The 21,706-nt window shown below is 39.8% G+C and overlaps 4 protein-coding genes and 1 long non-coding RNA gene across 9 annotated transcripts; 3 read left to right on the top strand and 2 right to left on the bottom strand.

Annotated features, from left to right (window-relative positions):
* Positions 1 to 1,010: 1,010 nt before the first annotated feature.
* Positions 1,011 to 2,946, top strand: LOC130137593 (uncharacterized). Its single transcript, XM_056309231.1, has 6 exons — positions 1,011 to 1,129; positions 1,167 to 1,243; positions 1,358 to 1,419; positions 1,457 to 1,533; positions 2,253 to 2,397; positions 2,524 to 2,946. The coding sequence occupies exons 1-6, from the start codon at positions 1,011 to 1,013 to the stop codon at positions 2,617 to 2,619; spliced, it is 576 nt and encodes a 191-aa protein (XP_056165206.1). The 3' UTR covers positions 2,620 to 2,946.
* Positions 2,947 to 3,887: 941 nt separating this feature from the next.
* LOC115668590 (protein FAR-RED IMPAIRED RESPONSE 1-like) lies at positions 3,888 to 7,023 on the bottom strand. 5 transcript variants are annotated; one of them, XR_008816008.1, is made up of 3 exons: positions 4,890 to 7,023; positions 4,583 to 4,764; positions 3,888 to 4,216 (listed from the first exon to the last, which is right to left on the bottom strand). XR_008816008.1 is itself a non-coding variant. In XM_056309373.1 (2 exons), the coding sequence occupies exons 1-2, from the start codon at positions 5,069 to 5,071 to the stop codon at positions 4,440 to 4,442; spliced, it is 495 nt and encodes a 164-aa protein (XP_056165348.1). In that variant the 5' UTR covers positions 5,072 to 6,790; the 3' UTR covers positions 3,888 to 4,439. The 5 variants fall into 5 exon arrangements, 2 of the variants coding, with proteins under 2 accessions (XP_056165348.1, XP_056165347.1); XR_008816007.1 differs by having other exon boundaries at positions 3,888 to 4,445; positions 4,583 to 7,023; XR_008816006.1 differs by having other exon boundaries at positions 4,583 to 7,023.
* Positions 7,024 to 7,034: 11 nt separating this feature from the next.
* On the bottom strand, positions 7,035 to 8,082 carry LOC130137647 (uncharacterized). Its single transcript, XR_008816009.1, has 3 exons — positions 7,936 to 8,082; positions 7,750 to 7,811; positions 7,035 to 7,422 (listed from the first exon to the last, which is right to left on the bottom strand). It is a non-coding gene; the product is annotated as an uncharacterized LOC130137647 (long non-coding RNA).
* A 2,269-nt stretch (positions 8,083 to 10,351) lies between these two features.
* LOC115678088 (galactinol synthase 2-like) lies at positions 10,352 to 11,725 on the top strand. The gene is made up of 2 exons (XM_030601393.2): positions 10,352 to 10,699; positions 10,810 to 11,725. Exons 1-2 carry the CDS (start codon positions 10,367 to 10,369, stop codon positions 11,488 to 11,490), a joined length of 1,014 nt encoding a protein of 337 aa, XP_030457253.2. The 5' UTR covers positions 10,352 to 10,366; the 3' UTR covers positions 11,491 to 11,725.
* A 4,156-nt stretch (positions 11,726 to 15,881) lies between these two features.
* On the top strand, positions 15,882 to 17,410 carry LOC115661884 (galactinol synthase 2-like). The gene is made up of 2 exons (XM_030584079.2): positions 15,882 to 16,351; positions 16,453 to 17,410. Exons 1-2 carry the CDS (start codon positions 16,037 to 16,039, stop codon positions 17,131 to 17,133), a joined length of 996 nt encoding a protein of 331 aa, XP_030439939.2. The 5' UTR covers positions 15,882 to 16,036; the 3' UTR covers positions 17,134 to 17,410.
* Positions 17,411 to 21,706: the final 4,296 nt, after the last annotated feature.

The following is a 21,706-nucleotide window of genomic DNA, read 5'->3' as shown; positions in this document are numbered from 1 at the left end:
TGGATATGGCCCCAGCGGGGGATATGGTCCCAGGGGATGTGGACCCAGCGGCGGGAGCACCGGCGGCATCGGAGGGTATGGCACTGCCCCTTGCATTGGTGGCGGGTATGCGGCAACCGAGTTCGAGGCAGGCGGCGCCGCTGCAGCTGGATGAACCTTGCTCAATGAACTGAGACAGAGTTGTACTGTATATTTGTCTAGATAAAGGGGCGATCCGGCAGGGAAGAAGAAGAAACACCCGTACCAGAGCGTCGGACTCTAATAAACTAACGAAAACACGAGTCAACGAAGTCAAAGGTACTGCCAGGCTGGCACGACACCGCCCGCCGTTTACCCGAACGCTCCGCAAATTACAATATTCTCCTTCCTATTTTTTCTCTTCCTTGGGCTATAAGAGTTCCGGTATAATTGCCAATTAGGTGAACTCGAGGCTGCCACGTGTCCCCTCGCGCTTGGCCTTCTTATACGGGGGAGAAAATATTCAGTGGGCACATAGTGCCAGGTCACCTGCTGATGTGGCACGCATGTGTCCAATCAGCACCAGTGAAATTTTGACACTTGTAAATTTGAATCTCAAAATAAGAAAAGGAAAATTAGTTAGTGTCAGCCTAGCTTGCTAAAGCAACCCATCCGTGTCAGGGCAATTAATGCTTCCGAAATTTCAATCGAGCGCCCTTTCTCCTTCCCTCGTTGTCTCCGCTGATCAAAATCTTTCTTCTTCCTTATTTTCTCTTCTTCCTCGTTTTTTTTTTCTCTCTCGCCCTTTTTCAGTTTCTGAAGAATTTCTGTTACGGAAGTGCAAAACTCCACTTCACACAACAAAATAGAGGTGCGCTGCGAGACGCTCCGGTTTGCGCAAAATAGAGTTGCTTTGCGGGACTTCGCTCGAGTTCGTGCAAAACAGAGGTGTGCGGCACATCGCTCCGAATCGCGAAAATCAGAGGTGCGTTTCGTGCGTTTCGGCCCTACTCGTATTTTGCATTCGCAAAAGTCTTAGTTTCGTAAGTGAGATGCACTTTCGCTATTGTTTGATCTTATGTAAACTTTTCTTTTTCTCTCTTTTTCAGTTTTTGAAGGAAGAATTTCTGTTACGGAAGTGCAAAACTCCACTTCGCATAACAAAACAGAGGTGCGCTGCGGGACACTCTGGTTTGTGCATAACAAAGGTGCTTTGTGGGACTTCGTTCGGGTTCGCGCAAAACAAAGGTTTGCGGTACATCGCTCCGGATCGCAAAAATCAGAGGTGCGTTTCGGCCCTACTTGTATTTTGCATTCGCAAAAGTCTCAGTTTCGTAAATGAGCTGCATTTCGCTGTTGTTCGATCTTATGTAGACTTTTCTTTCTCTCTCTTTTTCAGTTTTTGAAGGAAGAATTTCTATTACGGAAGTGCAAAACTCCACTTCGCACAACAAAATAGAGGTGCGCTGCGGGACGCTCTGGTTTGCGCATAACAGAGGTGCTTTGCGGGACTTCGCTCGGGTTTGCGCAAAACAGAGGTTTGCGGCACTTCGCTCCGGATTGCGAAAATCAGAGGTTCTTTTCGGCCCTACTCGTATTTTGCATTCGCAAAAGTCTCAGTTTCGTAAATGAGCTGCATTTCGCTATTGTTCGATCTTATGTAGACTTTTCCCGATCCTATAAATTGTTGTATGTAAATCATGGCACGTTGCTTTAGCTCCACCAATCTGAATTCCATCAATCAACTAAAACTTAGGGTAGTGGGGCGTGGATGAAGGGGTTCTAGAAGGCGAGCTTATGCAAGTGAGCTGCTCTTAACAATTATGAGGAACCCCAATGATGCCTGCCAACTATTTGCGCAAAGGTCTACGCTTGAATTGGCTTAGTAATTGTGATTGTTTTCACAAATTGTGGTTGTTTTCACATATGATCCTGCAATGGAAGAAAGGAAAAAAAAAATTAATGCCCTTGAACTCAAGCTGTAGTCGCACTGCTCTGTATATTTCTTTCTTTTTTTTCCGTCTGTCATAAGTGCTGCTGGTTGATTGAAAAGCTTAGATTGAGATTGAAATTTCAATATAGAAGATAATAGTGCTACAACGAGCTACCGGTAATATTTTTCTTTTCAAAGCTTGCAAATTAGTGGTTATGGTAGTTAAACTAAAAGGTTGTTCCTAGATAGTTTTTGAAAGGTTTCCGGATAATTCACGTTTGATAATTTCTTTTGCTTGGACTCCATCTATTTTTTATTATCATGAGTAGAAGTTTAACTACCTATGACATTATGATTTTAGTATGACATCTCGAGGATCCTCGAATACATTGGTTGATTTTCCATCCAAGATATGCCCATGTCCTCGAGGGAGATTATGCATGGTCAAAAAAGTGCAAAAGAATCCTATAAATCAAGGCAGATTATATTATGCCTCAACTTGTAATGTAAGTGTTTCAATTTTTAACAAATTATTTATGCATGTTATGACATGTTGTAATACTTAATCTTGCCTTACACTGATTTTTTTTTTCAGACAAATGACTGTCGTGGTTTTGTGCAATGGGTTGAAGATTATGTTGAGGAATTACGGCTCTATTCACCGAAAAATATCAACAGAGCCGAGTCAGGAGTTGCATCAAATGAAAATGAAGAAATGGCTATCATGAAAAGAGAATTGAAGTTAATTAGAAGAAGGATGGGCTTTTTTATGTCAATAATAGTACTATATGGAGTTATCATATCTTTACTCACTGGAATTGTAATCTCAATGTTATTATATAGGTAGTTATAGGAGTTATTCCTGATAATTCTGTAGAACTTGTTTTTATTATGCTGTTGAAGTAATTTAGAGAAGAATGAGTTTTTGTCTTTCTCAAAACGAATATGTAGATTGTGTCTAAACCAGACCAGTGTATGACACTCTGAATAGTGAATATAAAGCCTACCCAAACATCTATGTGTTAAATTCTAGTTATAACCAACTTAGTTATTTTTTTATGACATCAAAGAGAAAGAGATTGTCCCTCCTATGAGTGCCAAGGGACCCAGGATCGACATTGAGATGAGAACTTGTTATTAATATGAGTTTAAAGTAATTTAGGGAAGAATAAGTTTTTGTCTTTTTTTTTTCAGACAAATGACTGTCATGGTTTTGTGCAATGGGTTGAAGATTATGTTGAGGAATTACGGCTCTATTCACCGAAAAATATCAACAGAGCCGAGTCAGGAGTTGCATCAAATGAAAATGAAGAAATGGCTATCATGAAAAGAGAATTGAAGTTAATTAGAAGAAGGATGGGCTTTTTTATGTCAATAATAGTACTATATGGAGTTATCATATCTTTACTCACTGGAATTGTAATCTCAATGTTATTATATAGGTAGTTATAGGAGTTATTCCTGATAATTCTGTAGAACTTGTTTTTATTATGCTGTTGAAGTAATTTAGAGAAGAATGAGTTTTTGTCTTTCTCAAAACGAATATGTAGATTGTGTCTAAACCAGACCAGTGTATGACACTCTGAATAGTGAATATAAAGCCTACCCAAACATCTATGTGTTAAATTCTAGTTATAACCAACTTAGTTATTTTTTTATGACATCAAAGAGAAAGAGATTGTCCCTCCTATGAGTGCCAAGGGACCCAGGATCGACATTGAGATGAGAACTTGTTATTAATATGATTTTAAAGTAATTTAGGGAAGAATAAGTTTTTGTCTTTCTTGAAACGAATATCTAAATTATGTCCAAAGCAATGTATGGCACTTTGAATAGCGAATATAAAACAATGTATGGCAAAAAGTAGCGTATGGTATGGCATAATGAATATAAAGCCTACGCAAACATCTTTACGTTCAATTCTAGTTATAACCAACACTAAAGAGATCGTGTACCGGCTAATAGTGCCAAGAGACCTCAGCTTTCATACGGGTCATTATAAGAAGTGGACCAACTCTTCCATTAAACCCCCAAGAGGGAGAGAATTAAAACCGACATCATGTGCATATGTACATCCCTTCGATATGCCATAAAAGATAGATACAAAAGCAACCAAATATCTACAATCAGTAACTTAATCGCCAAAAAGGGACTCTTGTAAATAGAATCTAAAAACAAAACAACTACTAATCTATTAACAACCAAAAATTCTCCTAACAAAAACAAATCCTTGGAGATCAGATACACAAATTGCTTCCACATTGAACTTGCTTGCCGAAGGAAGATCAATCTCTAATGACCGCAGACTTTTACTGAAGATCAATCCTGCATAAAAAGTGACCAAATATCTACAATCAGTAACTTAATCGCCAAAAAGGGACTCTTGTAAATAGAATCTAAAAACAAAACAACTACTAATCTGTTAACAACCAAAAACTCAGCCTAACAAAAATAAATCCTTGGAGATTAGATACACAAATTGCTTCCACATTGAACTTGCTTGCCGAAGGAAGATCAATCTCCAATGATCGCAGACTTTTACTGAAGATCAATCCTGCATAAAAAGTGACAGTACCGGAATTATTTCATGCATTTCTTTGCTTATACCCATTTTCATAAAGGAGAAGTGCATATAAATAAACTGTCAAAAATAGATGCAATCATTCTTTTACGTTAAACAAGCTATTATACCTTGTGTAAGGTGACTCGTGCACATGAAGAGGCTTTTCTCTTTCGCTTCTCCCCGATGCTCTTCAATCTAGTATTTGGTACACCTTTTGGTCTTCTCCGAAGGGGATCACATACTCGAATTCCAGAATTTTCTGCATCTTCAGATTCATCACTTTCCACCAAGAAATCAACATGATCATTATCTGTTAAACATTTCATTTTCTTTGTAATTTGGGAGCGAAGACGCAACAAAGTTGTAGTTGCAAGCTCCTCAGTAACATCATGATTCGCGCTAAAGTTCATAACATTGAAAGCCAACCGCATCAACCTCTTCAAACACAACGTCTTTGATTGAACTGCATCCTGAGAGCTTTGTCCGATCTCATCACAAGGAGTCCCTTGCTTTGCAGCTTTTGTCCACCTCTTCATAATGTATTGTGATGGAATACTTGTAACATTCACAACATGAGTCAAGATGCACAAAATATGCCTACACAACCATCCTTGCATTTCAAATAACTTGCAACTACATGTGACGGTAGAATCGCTCGAACTAAAATGGACAATATGCTTCCTTTCACTACTTTCAGTTCCCAAGATATAAGTATGCAATGGCCCATCAACATATGATCCAAGAACATGTTCAGACAAAGCATGCAAGAACTCAGCCTAGAAATTCCTATATATGATATGAGTGTATACATTTGCAGCATGTTTCAAAATTCCACTATTCTCAACCATAATACGTGGCTTTCCTCGAGCACAGTCAAAATCATCAATAACTTCAGTGTTGCGCATTTTTTCCGCTTGCTTTTCATAATGATTGACAAATTCAGACAAAGTCATAGTCTTACATGCCATATCTTGAAAAACATTACTTGTGCTCTCACTTCTTTGCGTAGATCTAATTCCTGCGGAAAAAATATCACGCCCAAATGCAGGACACCACTTATGCCGCAAGCGATATATACCATCCAACCACTTGTTATCTCCCAAGCTCCATTCTTCACACATAGCTTTCCAAGTGTTCTCCATTTCAAATTCAGATTCGCAACGATATAGAAGCTTTTGCCAATATTTATCGCGAAAATCTGTCTTTCCAAGAAGATGTGCAGTATGATGCGTAGCATTTTTCCCAATATGCCATATACACAAATGATGATTAGTATTCGGAAAAACAGTTTTAATGGCATTTGCCATGGCATGATCTTGATCAGTGAAAATAGTCTTCAGTGCTTTATCGCCCATTACCTTCAAAAAGGATTGAAATGCCCAAACAAATGAACCAATAGTTTCATCCAATAGAAATGCACAACCAAAGAGAACATTCTTCCAATGATGATTCAAGCCAACAAAAGGTGCACATATCATATTGTACTTATTCGTATGGTAAGTGGTATCAAATACCACCACATCTCCAAAACTGTCATAATCCAACTTGGATACACCATCAGACCAAAAAAAATTGGTCAGTCTCTGTTCATTATCCATCTGAAATGTATAAGAGAAATTGCTTCCATTTGATTGTAAGCAATTAAAATGGTTAATGAGACTTTGACAATCACCTGTACTAATCAGGTTCCTTCTCTTTGATTGTAAAAAGTTTTGGCAATCACGTAAAGTAAACCCAACATTATCTGGTCCTCCTGCTTCACCACTTAGGTAGGAATATGCTTTTGTAGCCCTTATACCCGCCCCGGCCATAGAAGTCAAAATACTTTTACTAGTATTTGTAATGTGTCGATATGACCGTATCAAGTGCTTTTGTCTATCATCAATGAAAGGATGATTGTGAGAATTCTTAAACTCGGTAACTATCCAATCTCCATCTTCAATTTTGAATTTAATGCAAGCTTGACATCCGGTTCTCTTCACTGTTCTATAAACATCTCTTTGTTCATGAAGTGGGATTGGTGGAGAGTGTCCTTCACAATTACAAAGAAATGTGCATCTACGCAACATTCCTTTACTATTGTATGCTTTTTGTCCTTTTCGTACTCCAAATCCCTTGCAAATTGCATATGCATTGTATGTATTATATGATTCGTCCTCATTAGCAAATTTCATGCCAATTCTAAATTCAAATTCTTTATCGACCTTATGCACGATACTATTATCCTCTGGAGCCTCTACAATAAAAAATTCTAATCATTAAAAGAAGAAAGATAAAGTGAAAACAAGTTCAGTTATAACAAAAGATGAGGTCATACCCATTTATGTCGAGGACAAGCTGAGCTAGCTACAGGGATTATAAATAACCTGCCATGTACATGTTAAAATATAAGTTAGGAAAAATCTGCCACCATCATCAGTCATCACCAATTACAAGAAATTTGCCTAGAAAATCTGAAATCTTCCACAGAAGAGAGAGAACCTGTTATGACTGAAGGATGAGAGCGCTTGAGTGGTCGTGCTGGAATGTCTAACCATGGTCAACCATGCTCAACCTTCGCACCTTTCTACTTTGCAATTGCTAAGCCAATTCAAGCGTAGACCTTTGCGCAAATAATTGGCAGGCATCATTGGGGTTCCTCATAATTGTTAAGAGCAGCTCACTTGCATAAGCTCGCCTTCTAAAACCCCTTCATCCACGCCCCACTACCCTAAGTTTTAGTTGATTGATGGAATTCAGATTGGTGGTGCCAAAGCAACGTGCCATGATTTACATACAACAATTTATAGGATCGGGAAAAGTCTACATAAGATCGAACAATAGCGAAATGCAGCTCATTTACGAAACTGAGACTTTTGCGAATGCAAAATACGAGTAGGGCCGAAAAGAACCTCTGATTTTCGCAATCCGGAGCGAAGTGCCGCAAACCTCTGTTTTGCGCAAACCCGAGCGAAGTCCCGCAAAGCACCTCTGTTATGCGCAAACCAGAGCGTCCCGCAGCGCACCTCTATTTTGTTGTGCGAAGTGGAGTTTTGCACTTCCGTAATAGAAATTCTTCCTTCAAAAACTGAAAAAGAGAGAGAAAGAAAAGTCTACATAAGATCGAACAACAGCGAAATGCAACTCATTTACGAAACTGAGACTTTTGCGAATGCAAAATACAAGTAGGGCCGAAACGCACCTCTGATTTTCGCAATCCGGAGCGATGTACCGCAAACCTTTGTTTTGCGCGAACCCGAACGAAGTCCCACAAAGCACCTTTGTTGTGCACAAACCAGAGTGTCCTACAGCGCACCTCTATTTTGTTGTGCGAAGTGGAGTTTTGCACTTCCGTAACAGAAATTCTTCCTTCAGAAACTGAAAAAGATAGAAAAAGAAGAGTTTACATAAGATCAAACAATAGCGAAAGTGCAGCTCACTTACGAAACTAAGACTTTTGCGAATGCAAAATACGAGTAGGGCCGAAACGCACGAAACGCACCTCTGATTTTCGCGATCCGGAGCGATGTGCCGCAAACCTCTGTTTTGCACGAACCCAAGCGAAGTCCCGCAAAGCAACTCTATTTTGCGCAAACCGGAGCGTCCCGCAGCGCACCTCTATTTTGTTGTGCGAAGTGGAGTTTTGCACTTCCGTAACAGAAATTCTTCAGAAACTGAAAAAAGGCGAGAAAGAAAAAAGAAACGAGGAAGAAGAGAAAATAAGGAAGAAGAAAGATTTTGATCAGCGGAGACAACGAGGGAAGGAGAAAGGGCGATCGATTGAAATTTCGGAAGCATTAATTGCCCTGACAAGGATGGGTTGCTTTAGCAAGCTAGGCTGACACCAACTAATTTTCCTTTTCTTATTTTGAGATTCAAATTTACACGTGTCAAAATTTCACCGGTGCTGACTGGACACATGCGTGCCACATCAGCAGGTGACCTGGCACTATGTGCCCACTGAATATTTTCTCTATACGGGGCGTTTCCTCGTCCCTGCCGGATCGCATCGTTTCTTTCTTTCTTCCTTTCAAAAAAAATTTCTAAATGTTTTGACAATTTATTAATTTAAGTCTAAACCTTTTAACAGTTTTATCCTAAATCTTTTCGCGATTTGTCAAAATAGTCGTTCCAGTAAATTTTAACTAGAAATCACTGACACACGGCCGTCTTACGTGACACGGCATGCGCTGATGTTGACAATTTTATAATTTTTTTGAATTTATTAAATCACAGGTTTGAGTTACATCGCGAGCGAATTTTTTTTATCATCTTGTACCTTTACGGATGGATTAAATGTCGCGACCCTCTTTTTTTGTCGAGGGAAAAAGAAACGAGTTTAGGGGTGTTGCCTAACAGCGGACCAACGGCCCTTGATTAGGCACAGACTCTCTGAAGCCCTTACCTCTCGCGACATTGGGTTTATCATTTTATGTTCTTTAACAACCAAGGTAATTCTAGGAGTCGCCACTAACCATTTGGGGTTGGCCAGAAACCAAACGAGATGCGGGAGTGTCGCCTCGTTTCCCATGCAACCAAAGTTTCTAAACTTGGAGACTTGATTACGCAAATATCTACTAGTACCTTTTCAGTACCATAAACCTGGTGGGTTGTTATCTAAATGGCCATGTATTCTTGATTACCAATTATGAATCATAAAGATATTGAAACCATTTCTAAGTTGACATGCAAATGTTATTGTGAGTTTATTTTCATTAAAGTCTAGATTAATCCTAGCCTAATCTAGAAAAGACATTAACACATAATTAATTAAAAAGCGATGCGAAAAGTAAACAATCAAACTATTGAAAGCATCTATCTAAGTGCGGAAATGTAAAACCCGCAACTTGTCAAGCAAATGATATACATGGCCCAGTTATAAAGCCCCGGGACAGCAACTCCCATGGGCTCAGTTCAAAATGAGTCCAATTTTTTGCTTAAAACGTTAATTTATCACAGCTAAGCCATAACCAAAGGTGTTCACTAAAACCCTTAAAACTAAATGTATGCTAACTAAATAAAACTAAGCTACATCTAGCGCTAAAACAAAGCAACCTAATTAAGACCCGCTTCTAAGCTATTTTCTGATTTTTTTTAATTTTTAATTTTCGATTTTTTCAATTTTAATTTTTTTATAATTTTTTTTTAATTCTGAAAATGGGGACCCGGGCTGGGCCTCCGGGGCAAAATGGCTTGACATAGTTAATCTTTGCAATTTTTCTTTGTTGGGTGCGGTTGGGTTTGTTTTCTTTTTATTATTATTATTGTTATTATTATTATTATTTTGGTTTTTAGCTAAGCTTATCCTTCTACTATATATCGGTTAGTCAAAAGAGGTGTAGCAGCTTCTCATGAGAGCGACAACATTGTACAAACTCAAATGTATGTTTAAAATATAATCACCCTTAAAATTTCCTCAAATTACACGAATACCCTGCTGCTGTCTCGTAATCACCAAGCCCGTTGATAGGGTTATGTTAGTCACTCTACGTTAAGCTTGACTTTTGGGTCTCCCAAGAGATTAACAACATTAACTATTTCTCGCATTTTCTAGCACCGTCCACCAAACCCAGATCTTTGCTTAACGACCGTCCGATCGACTCGCACTGACCCACGCGGACTTCGATCCATCGGTGGAGCCCCAAAAACGACTTCGTTTAGCCTGGCTTCACCTCATTGGACAGACAAAGTCTTCGGATTGTCGGCATGAAACTCCTAGATTCAAGCAGCTTCCGTCCAATGTCCCGATCACAGGTATTAGGCAACGAATCACCTCATTATCTCCAAGATTTAGTCACCTTAGTTAAAAAATTAATTCTCCATCTCTATATAAACCGTGCAACCTCCTCTTGCCAAGACCATCAACTCATCAAACTCAGCCAAGCAATTGTAAAACCTTCTCATACACACACACAACCTGTCTCACCAAAGAAATGGCTCCCATTATCGCGGCCGATGCTTCCACCAATGGCGTCGTGAAACCGAAGCCCGGAAACCAGCCTAGCTGTGCCTACGTGACGTTTTTGGCCGGAAACGGCGATTACGTGAAGGGTGTGGTTGGGCTGGCCAAGGGGCTGAGGAAGGCGAAGAGCAAGTACCCGCTCGTGGTGGCGATCTTGCCGGATGTGCCGGCGGATCACCGGAAGATCCTGGTGGATCAGGGCTGCATCGTGAGGGAGATCGAGCCCGTCTATCCGCCGGAGAACCAGACTCAGTTCGCCATGGCCTATTACGTCATCAACTACTCCAAGCTCCGAATTTGGGAGGTGTGCACTTGGTTTTTAAATATTCTTTGTGTGCTTCCTTGAAAGTTAGGATTGAGAAGTGCTATTAGCATGGTGATATTGAGTTATTGATCTGGCTTCTTGAATTGTAGTTTGTCGAGTACAGCAAGACGATCTATTTGGATGGCGACATCCAAGTTTTTGACAACATAGACCACCTCTTCGACCTCCCGAATGGCTTCTTTTACGCGGTAATGGACTGCTTTTGCGAGAAGACATGGAGTCACACCCCTCAGTACGAATTCGGGTATTGCCAACAGTGCCCAGACAAGGTCCAATGGCCCGACCATGTCGGCCCGAAGCCGTCTCTCTACTTCAACGCCGGCATGTTCGTGTACGAGCCAAACCTCGACACTTACCACGATTTGCTCGAAACCCTCAAGATCACACCTCCAACTCCATTTGCTGAACAAGACTTCCTGAACATGTACTTTAAGGACATCTATAAACCGATTCCTAATGTGTACAACCTCGTGCTCGCGATGTTGTGGCGTCACCCAGAGAACGTCAAGCTGGACAAGGTGAAGGTTGTTCATTATTGTGCCGCGGGGTCGAAGCCGTGGCGGTACACGGGCGAGGAAGAGAACATGGACCGGGACGACATCAAGATGCTGGTGAAGAAGTGGTGGGATATTTACGATGACGAGTCCTTGGACTACAAGAATATCGTTGCTAGGGATGTAGCGGCAAAGCAAACAAAATGGAATCGATTCCTTGCGGCATTGGCGGAGGCCGGAGCTTTCCGCTTCATTACTGCCCCGTTCGCGGCCTAGTTGTGTGTACTTGGGGCTTTTTTCATAAGTGTGTAGAGCAAATATAGAGTCAGCTACAATTGAAACTCGTTGCTCTTTTCTTTTCCTTGAAAGGGAAGGATTTTATTTTCCCTTTCATTTCCATGATTTAGGGGCTGAAGATAAATATTTCTCATAAATATTTTTTTTTTGTTTTCTTTTGTTGAGTGATGTGTACAAATATATGTTAAACGAAATTTCAAATTAATATATGTTATTTGGGTTGTATATCTGTAGAATTTTCCTTTAATCTTGATGGATACCTTCTCTTAGACTATTATATAAATATAATGGAGAACTACCAAAACAAATAGCATCAATTTTTTTTATAATCTGATTTTTGGAAGAGTGAAGGAAAGGCACTATGAAGAGGTCTAGGGTAAGAGTGAACTCCATCGTCAAACAGTTGACAGAAAGTAATTACACAAAAATAAAAGAAAGATTTTGAAAAAAGACTAAATAAAAAATCACTAAGGAAGGGGGGCAGTTGGTGGTAAGATATGAGGTGCACTTGCGCTCTTGGAACGATCAAATTATAGAAACTCGTTATGTGTTCTATTTCAAATAATACTCCATCTCCTCTAAAATGACAACCTTATACTAAAAGTATAATTCGCTATACCGCGAGTTGTTTAACCCTCCCTCTATTTTCATGTAATTTGGAGATATCAAAAAGTGAAAATTACTTAAATCTTTAAGAAAATGTAAGCTAAGAGACTCATTCATAAATTCAGTTAATTGATAAAGTAACGTGTATTTATTTATTTCATGTTTCATAATATCACTCGTTTGTTAATATCATTCATGGTATGTCCTGTTATTTCGAATTCATTTTTTATAAGAATAAAATAGAGTCATTCGTTTGCCATAGTCTCTTTAGAAAGATAACCCAATAGTCACTCTATGTAACATCAAATAAGTTCTAGATTTTTGGTCAAAAGTTAATAAAAATGTTATCTTCTTTTGTAATATTCAAAGATCATCATCTTTAAAAAAAACTTCAAAAGTCTCGTTTCGTGGGTCAACAAGCTCCGGAAGAAGATAATTAGTCGCTAATCCATTGGTTTTAGCTGCCATTAGCGTGTCAAATTTCTTTGACCAACTAACGTGGACCCTCCCTCGATTAACTAACATAACTGGAAAAGTGGAAAAACAGAGACCCCAAGGACGCGACCCTTTTCGCCACGTGTCCCTCGCACCGTCCTTTGAATCAGGAGTTGACACGTGGACTGGTGCTACGAGACCAGGCGACAGACGCGCGAATGGATGACGGTGGTGGGGCCCCGACCCCGACCGTTGGAGAAATACGGTGTGGCATCACCATCTGATTACGTGCCTCTTTCTAAAATAATTAAAACGTGAAAAAGAAAATAAAAAAACGTTCTCCAATGATAGGAAGTAGTTATTTACCTTCCTCCCCTCCCTCAATTGGGACAGACAGAATTCCCACCGTTGAAAATGGAGATCAATGATGATTTGTCATTCATCTTGTCCCTCATATGAAAAGGCGAAATAGAATATTTTTCATTGATATGCCATCGGCGCATTAGGCGCAAAGAAACAAACACAAACGGTACAGATAGATTATGAAAAGACAACACACTCTTAAGAGGACCGCAATCAAAGTTATACCTTTGAACGATTCTATTTAAACCTAACATGATCATTGTTTGCTGTTTCTACCGTAGAATCTCGAGTTCATATTCGTCCTGGCTCCAAAACTTGTCACCGAGACTGGAATTGGGGTTTCTTAGGGCAAATAGGGCTTGAATGGGAGGGACTGATTTAGGGATTTGAGGATTATGAGCTGATTTGGGGCTTTAGTTGCTCGATCAAGAAATACGCCGAATATCAATCCATATCATGCCATCATTTCGTTGAATATCAATCCACGTCATGCCATCATCCTTACGCAATGATTGATTACGTAAAACTGTTCTACCAGAGACCTACAGAGCATGCTTGAAAAGTTCAAAATGACTGAGCAAGTTTTAGACTGAAATGATTATTATAGAAACTCGTTGCCTATTCCCTTTCGCCTGTTTGAATGTAACAATACTCCACCTCTTTAATGACAAACTTATGTTTGACTAAAAGTGTAATATGCATTATCATGAGATGTTCAATCCTCCCTTTTCTTTCATGTTATGTGGAGATATCAAAATGTGAAAACTACTGTAGATATTTATAATAATGTTAGCTAGAAACTCAAATACTGATATGTAAATTTGATTTATAAAGTAACGTGTATTAATTAATTCATATTTTGATATATGGCCAATTCGTTTAAATATCATTTATGATTTGTCCCCTTATTTCGAAATTAATTTTCAAAATCAATTTTGTATGTGTACGATATGTTAGTGGAATGGGATACTCTTCTTTAAAAGAGTAAAATAGAATCATTTGTTTGTCATAGGCTCTTTAGGATGATAGCTCAATAGTCACGTCATACGATATTAAATCAATTTTTTTTAGATTTCTAAATTTTTTTCTCTTTTTTCTTTTGTTCCTTTTTCCCTCCATTGGTCACCGCCAAAGGTGTTGTCGACCTCAGGCCAAACCTCGCCTGCCTCAGGCGAGTTTGAGCCTCACTCGAGGTTAGTGAAACTAGCAAGGTCAACCCTCGTTTGTGGCTGGTCACTGGTCATTGTCGAGACTCAGCGATCGGAAGAAAAAAAAAAGAAAGAAAAGAAAAAGATAAAAGATAAATAGATAAAAATTAAAAAATCATTTATATCAACGCCGATCATACTACGTAGAACGGTCGGTGTCCACGTCACTGATTTATGGCTAGAAAAACTAAATTAGGGAATTGTTAAAAAAATTATGACTAAATTGTCAAATCGTTGCAAGATTTGAGACTAAATTGTCACAATTGAAAAGTTTAGAACTAAATTAACACATTGTCAAAAAATTTAAGATCAAATTTACACGGCTAAAAGTTTATGACTGATTTGGTTGCTACAAAATAGGTTCATGACTTTGTGGACTAATTTCCCCGATACAAATGTCATCTCCTTTCGCAATACTCAACAATTACTATCCTAACAAAAAAAAAGTTTCCATTTCGCCCCTCAAGTCAACAAGCTCTCGAAGGGACAATGACTAATTCATTGGATTAAGATGATAATCTTTCGAATAAGTAAAGAGATGGACCCTCCCTCGGATTCCACAACTAACATAACTGGAAAACCGGAAAAATAGCGACCTCCGAGGTGCCCTTTATTGCCATGTGTCCTCGCACCGTCCTTTGAACTAGGCGTTGACACGTGGAATGCCGTTATGACCCAAAATATAAAAAATAAAAAGACACTGGTGGGACCCAGTGGCGGCCCCACCTGCCGACAAGAAGCTATTTCGTGCTGTACAGTCGGCTCGAGGCATATTAGTCGTTGGATTGTCAGAGTCCGACGTGGGGTCCACGAGATCCAAGGGATCACATGCACTGGGACCGAGTACGATTTTCGTATATCTGGACACGTTTTTTTAATTGTTCATCAATTTGACGTGTAGAGAACTTTCAAACCCACCAAAATTTTCGAGTAACAAATTCGATCTTAACGAGTCCAAATTACGGCCCGCTTCGGTCTGAAGATGCTTCAAACGAAAAATTGAAAATTAATTGTTTTCAATGATGAAATTCATTGTTGGTGTAATTATACGTGGTCCACAAACAATTCTTGCATGTAATATAATTCATTAACTTGCAAAAATTGCGTCACTTACTTTCACAAAGATTTTAGGTATTGTATATCCTCGTATATATTCTAAAATTCACACTTTAATTCATGGCATAGGAGTACGAGACACAAATACACCTAACTTGGACGAAAGCTATTTTAACTCATCGCTTAGGAGTCGAATTCTTCGCGCCCCGTGCCCTTTCGATTATAAGCAAATATCAGTAGAGGACTGTCGACGATCGTGCTTGGCTAGATATATTATAACAATTTATCACGGGTTTACCCTATCTCATGTTCATGCAATTACGGCAAGATTTACTCTCCCTATACATAAATATTTTATCTTTGGCCAAATTATAGTATATAAAACATAGATGTGCAGTGACAATGAAGTTTCGTGCACCGTCCAAATCCAGAATTTTCTTCCCAACCTTTGACGATCTCCCACCCAAAACGACTTCGTTTCATACAAAAGTTGTTCCTCTCTTTCCCAAAAAGCAGTATGCGTTGGTCTCTGATTGGACAGACACCATCTTTGGTCAATGTCGGTATGAACGTCCTAGGACACATGGTGCTCCATCCTCATGTTAGTTGCCCCAATCAAATCCATAATTTAATTTTTAAAAAAATGAATTATCATATTTCTCTAATTAAGAATTATTTCCCAAACTCTATATAAACCATGCAACACCTCCATGGCAAATCCATCAAGCACAAGAACAAACCCAAGCAATCGTTCACTCACTCTTACTCAAACCTCTTCACATTCTCTAAAGCCATCTTGCTTCTTGTCAATACTCAACTACTTTCTTTCCTTCCTAGTTTAAGAACCGACCGAGGAAATGGCTCTTAATGTCGCCGCCGTCAAGCTGATGAAACCCAAGAACCAGCCCAGCCGGGCCTACGTCACGTTCTTGGCCGGGAACGGCGATTACGTGAAGGGTGTGGTTGGGCTGGCCAAGGGGATGCGGAAGGTGAAGAGCAAGTACCCGCTCGTGGTGGCGGTCTTGCCGGACGTGCCGGAGGAGCACCGGAAAATACTGGTGGATCAGGGCTGTATCGTGAGGGAGATCGAGCCGGTTTATCCGCCGGAGAACCAAACTCAATTTGCCATGGCCTACTATGTGATCAACTACTCCAAACTCAGGATTTGGGAGGTATGCCTAGTTTACTATTCGTTATTGATTGGTTCAATGCATATACTCTGTACTTTTTATCAATTCACCAACATTTCCTGATCTGGTTTCTTCCATTGCAGTTCTTGGAGTACAGCAAGATGATCTATTTGGACGGAGACATCCAAGTCTTCGACAACATTGACCACCTCTTCGACCTCCCGAACGGCTTCTTCTACGCGGTCATGGACTGCTTCTGTGAAAAGACGTGGAGTCACACTCCACAGTACCAAGTTGGGTATTGCCAACAGTGCCCCAACAAGGTCCAGTGGCCCAACCATGTCGGTCCAAAGCCGTCACTTTACTTCAATGCCGGCATGTTCGTGTATGAGCCGAACCTCAAGACGTATCGCGACTTGCTCGAGACGCTCAAGATCACACCTCCGACTCCATTTGCTGAGCAAGACTTCTTGAACATGTACTTCAAGGACATATACAAACCAATTCCCAACGCGTACAACCTTGTGCTCGCGATGTTGTGGCGTCATCCCGAGAACGTCGAGCTCAACAAGGTCAAGGTTGTTCATTATTGCGCTGCGGGGTCCAAGCCGTGGCGGTACACGGGCAAGGAAGAGAACATGGAAAGGGACGATATCAAGATGCTGGTGAAGAAGTGGTGGGACATTTATGACGACGAGTCCTTGGACTACAAAAACATTGTTGCTAGAGATGAAGCGGTGAAGCGAGCGAACTTGAAGAGGTTCATCGCGGCGCTATCTGAAGCAGGAGTTGTGCCTTACATGACTGCCCCGTCTGCCGCGTAGCTGTTAAAGAGTTTGGGGATTGTTAAATAAGTTTGTAGAGGAATTTTAGTGCATTAAGTACAGCTTGGAGTTGGTATTTTTCTTCCTTAAAATGAAAGGCTTGTTTTTTCTGCCTTTCATTTCCTTGATTTCTAGAGGTCTGAAGTGAATTTCTCTGCATTTTTTTTGTTTACTTCGGTAGACTCAAATGATATCTTCAGTTGTAAGATTGTACATGATTTCTTTTGCTACACATGACTTGATGTAGATTATGTAATAATCAAATCAGCTTTCTGTACTCACCTTGTTCATTCATGCCTTTGCATCACACCTGCATCATCGAATAACTTGGCTAATAAATCACGGCCAGAGTCGGAATTCGAGAGGCTTTAACAATGAGCCGATTTATGACTAAATGTTAGATGCTTTACTGTTTTGCATCTTTTCATCGAATAAGACTGGTGACATAGCACTTCCTCTCTAATGAATCCATACCAAGTTGCGGAGTGCTGAAGAAGTTCGACACCAGATGAACTTCTCAATGCCCCTTGACCGTTGCCTAGTTTTTTCTCTTTTTATGAACTTCTTGATCATGTGCCCAAGAAATATCCACAAGCCAAAGCCTCCAAGTTACAACTTTGTACAGGCCAGACCATGTTTGTGGTGGCATCCGCAGAAAATCGAGCTCGATTGGTTGAAAGTTATCCTCTACCGCCCTCAGGGGTCAATAACAAAGCCATGGAAGTACACTCTGAAAAGAGGGAAAAATGGATGGGGGAGATATGTGAAGAGAAGGTGGACTGATAAACTCCGCTTGTGCCATGTAGTAAGTGTGTACTGCGTGAGGTTGGGGAGGTAAACATTGGCTCTCTGATTAAATGTATCTGGGTATATACGATGATCAAACAGGTTGGTGAAAGAGTTTAGTATACTGTAATCTGTCTCAGTTGATCTCCATCATGTTCTTCCTCACAAGTACTAATTTCGGAACAAGTTTCATATCGCGATCCTATCAAAAGTTCAATCAATCACCTAATGATTTCAGCTGAGTTACAGGTTTTGAATCGACAAAACTGCTATGAATCGGATGCTAAGCAAGGGGTGTTTGAGTTTTGACTTTTGTCAAATACTGGTGCTGACCTACTGAAAAGAATTTGTGTGTCAAAAAACCATAGTTGGCCTATTAGCTCTGTTGGTTAGAGCGTCGTGCTAAGATGCTTGGGTGGATTTTCTTTGCATTCTTATATGTTCCTACTTTTTTACCTAGAAAGCATATATTGTATATTTCCACTTTCGAAAGGTCTTGCTTACTACAAACGCAAAAAAGCCCCCGGTTCATCCTACACGATATAACATGCGATGAGGAACTTGAGCAGACATAAAATTAGTGAAAGAGTGATGAAGAACGGACCGACAGAATTAAAACTTCTGTTTTTACCGGTGTACATGAATATGCCACAATTTGGATTAGCTTTCCCTAGCATAGCAAGAAGGGAAAGCTAGTAGAGAAAGAGTGGCGCGTAATTGTAGCTTATGTTTTGTGTTATGTACTGATGGGCCAATAATCAGCACAAGACCGTCCACAAGCACTTGAAAGTTCCAAAAGCCAATGAAGACAATGATGCAGATGCTGTGTCTGCCACAGCGTGTATAGCCTTCCCCACGTTGACGAGGGGAAAACCGAAACGCAAGGTGGTTCTGGTCGATCTTGCTTATGTTCGTGTTGTGTGCTAATGCAGCAATATCTAATTAGCACAAGACCGTCCACAAGCACTACATGAATTGCGGAAGCAAGCGATCGAGCAATTAAATAGACTAAATAAGAAAATGAATCGGACTCCAAATTTACGTGGTTCGATCGGGGCAATGAATATCACTATAAATCAAAAGATACAACGGAGATTACAACCACATTCGAGTTACTCAAACATTCTCAGAGTTCCTCATCCCCAATTATCCCCCAACAACTCACACAGTGTTTAGCCCTTACAATACCTCAAAATAATCTCTCAATCTCATAGAGATATTATACAAATCATGCCACAAGATTTATTGGCTTCAATACTCTCAAATTGATTCGGGGCAATTCACGAATAAGCCGCCTCTTAAGTACTCTTCACAAATAAGACACTTCTTATATATAGACAAGAATAAATCCAAAATATGAAACCTACTCAAATTAGATAACCACTCAAATAGGAAACTAGCTCCAACTAGAAAACCCATTCAAATTAAGAAAGTTTTCTTTTCGGGCTCAAATTCGAGGAATATTATCAATAATCTCCACCTTGACTCAATGTACTCTTCCATAGACGCCAATGGGCTTGCGTCACATACTTCTTTCAAGTTCAAGCCACACTTGAACTTTGCCATAATAGTGGACTCATCAAAACACTAACTCCACATGCACCTTTAACTATGATTTTCCGACACAATTTCCTCAAGCACAAAAAAACTACCATTGCATCCATTTATGTGAAGAGATCACTTATCTTATCAAACTTAATAGTGACAACAACCATTAGTTTTACAAGCTCCACTTTGCTACAAGAACCATCTATATCAATTACCCTGCCAGTACCTACTACCTAAGAAGTTTCTGGTTGCAACTCCATCTTGTACTGAACACTGTCTAGATCCATGGCCTTAAATAGGCTGCCGTAAATCACTCTATGGCCTTAAATAAGCTTCTCGTCAGTGGTATGTGAAGTTTACCATTGCACTCACAGCTACTGGTTTTGGACAATCCAGGCATGACTTTGTATTATTCATATGGACAAAAGGTACATCATCTATCTACTTGATAATATATGTTGATGACATACTCATTATGGGATCCGATGAATTTGCTTTCGAGGACTTTAAGAAATATCTTCATGCTACTTTCCACATTAAAGATTTGGGTCCTCCCACGCATTTCCTTGGAATTGAGATTACCAAATCAAACCTAGGAATCTAGCTTAGTCAACGGAAATTTATCCTGGAAATTATATCAAAAGTAGGTCTATTAGGGTGTAAGCCAGCTATTATTCCTATCAAGTAGAATGTCAAACTAACTACTTTTGATTATGATATGGGAACATTATCAAATAAGGATGATCCACTGCTCAAGGATCCATCAAGCTATTAGAAGCTTGTAGAAAAGCTTATTTACCTCACCATGACAAGACTTGACATATGTTATGTAGTACAAACACTAAGCCAATTTATGCATAACCCAAAGCAATCCCATATGAATGCAACTTTGAAGGTTGTGAAATATTTGAAGCAAAGTCCAAGACTTAGAATACTTCTCTTTCTCGATTGTAACATGGAGATGACGGCTTATTGTGATACAGAGTAAGCAACCTGTCCCATGACTCGTAGATCCATTACTGGGTTTTGCATGAAGTTTGGAAAATCCCTACTTTTGTGGAAAATGAAGAAGCAATCAACCGTGTCATTGTCATCAGCTGAGATTGAGTATCGAGCCATGGCTAAAACTGTCTGTGAGATAGTATGGACGCGAGGCTTACTTCTCGACCTTGACGTGTAAGTTAAAGGACCAACTATACTATTTTGTGATAATGATGTAGCAGTCAAGCTTGCAGCTAATCCCATAGTTCATGAAAGAACAAAGCATATAGAGGTTGACTATTACTTCACTTGAGACAAGATCTAACAAGGGATAATTACGACAAGAGGAATCGGGAGTTCAGAGCAGCCTATAGATATTTTCACCAAACCCCTTTGTCAAAGATAACACACATATCTGCTAAGCAAGCTTGGCATCTTGGACATATATAAGCCACTAGCTTAAGGGGAGTGTTGGAGATATGATTTGTGCATCGAAGATACATTGAATCAATCTAGGATTTAGATTGATTGGCTGAATCAATTAGTGATTCACTCTGATTTTCTATCTTTGTATTATTTCCTTTTATTGTCTACACAATATAATATAAATACATGTAAAGACATCATGCAAAATTCAATACAGAGGATACAAAGAAATTCTCCAAACTCGCTTCTTTAATTCGTGTCACCAAACCTCGACACTTACCATGATTTGCTCAAAACCCTTAGGAGCACACCTCTGGCTCCATTTGCTGAAGAAGACTTCTTGAACATGTACTTCAAGGACACCTACAAACCGATTCCTAATGTGTACAACCTCATGCTTGCAATGTTGTTGTGTCATCTCGAGAACGTCAAGCTGGACAAGGTGAAGGTCGTTCATTATTGCGTTGCGGGGTCAAAGCCATGGATCGGGACAAGGAAGAGAATATGGATCAGGACAATATCAAGACGCTAGCGAAGAAGTGGTGGGACATCTACAGCGAGAGGAGTCCTTGGACTATAAGAATATGGAAGAGTATATGGATCGGGACAATATCAAGACGCTAGCGAAGAAGTGGTGCGATATCTACTGCGAGGAGTCCTTGGACTATAAGAATATCGTTGCTAGGGGTGAAGCAGAGAAGCAAACGAAATGGGATCAATTCCCTGCGGCATTGGTAGAGGCCAAAGATTTTTGCTAAGTGACCTCTTTGTCCACAGCCTAGTTGTTTCGGTTTCGGGGTTTGTTTATAAGTGTGTAGAGCAATAATAGAGT

Source organism: Syzygium oleosum, unplaced genomic scaffold (assembly GCF_021117445.2).
Source record: "Syzygium oleosum isolate NSW1041296 unplaced genomic scaffold, Sole_v2.1 Sole_v2.03, whole genome shotgun sequence".
In the NCBI taxonomy this organism is placed as follows: Eukaryota; Viridiplantae; Streptophyta; class Magnoliopsida; order Myrtales; family Myrtaceae; genus Syzygium; species Syzygium oleosum.
The sequence above is the reverse complement of the archived record's forward strand: the minus strand, read 5'-3'. Positions and strand labels throughout refer to the sequence as shown.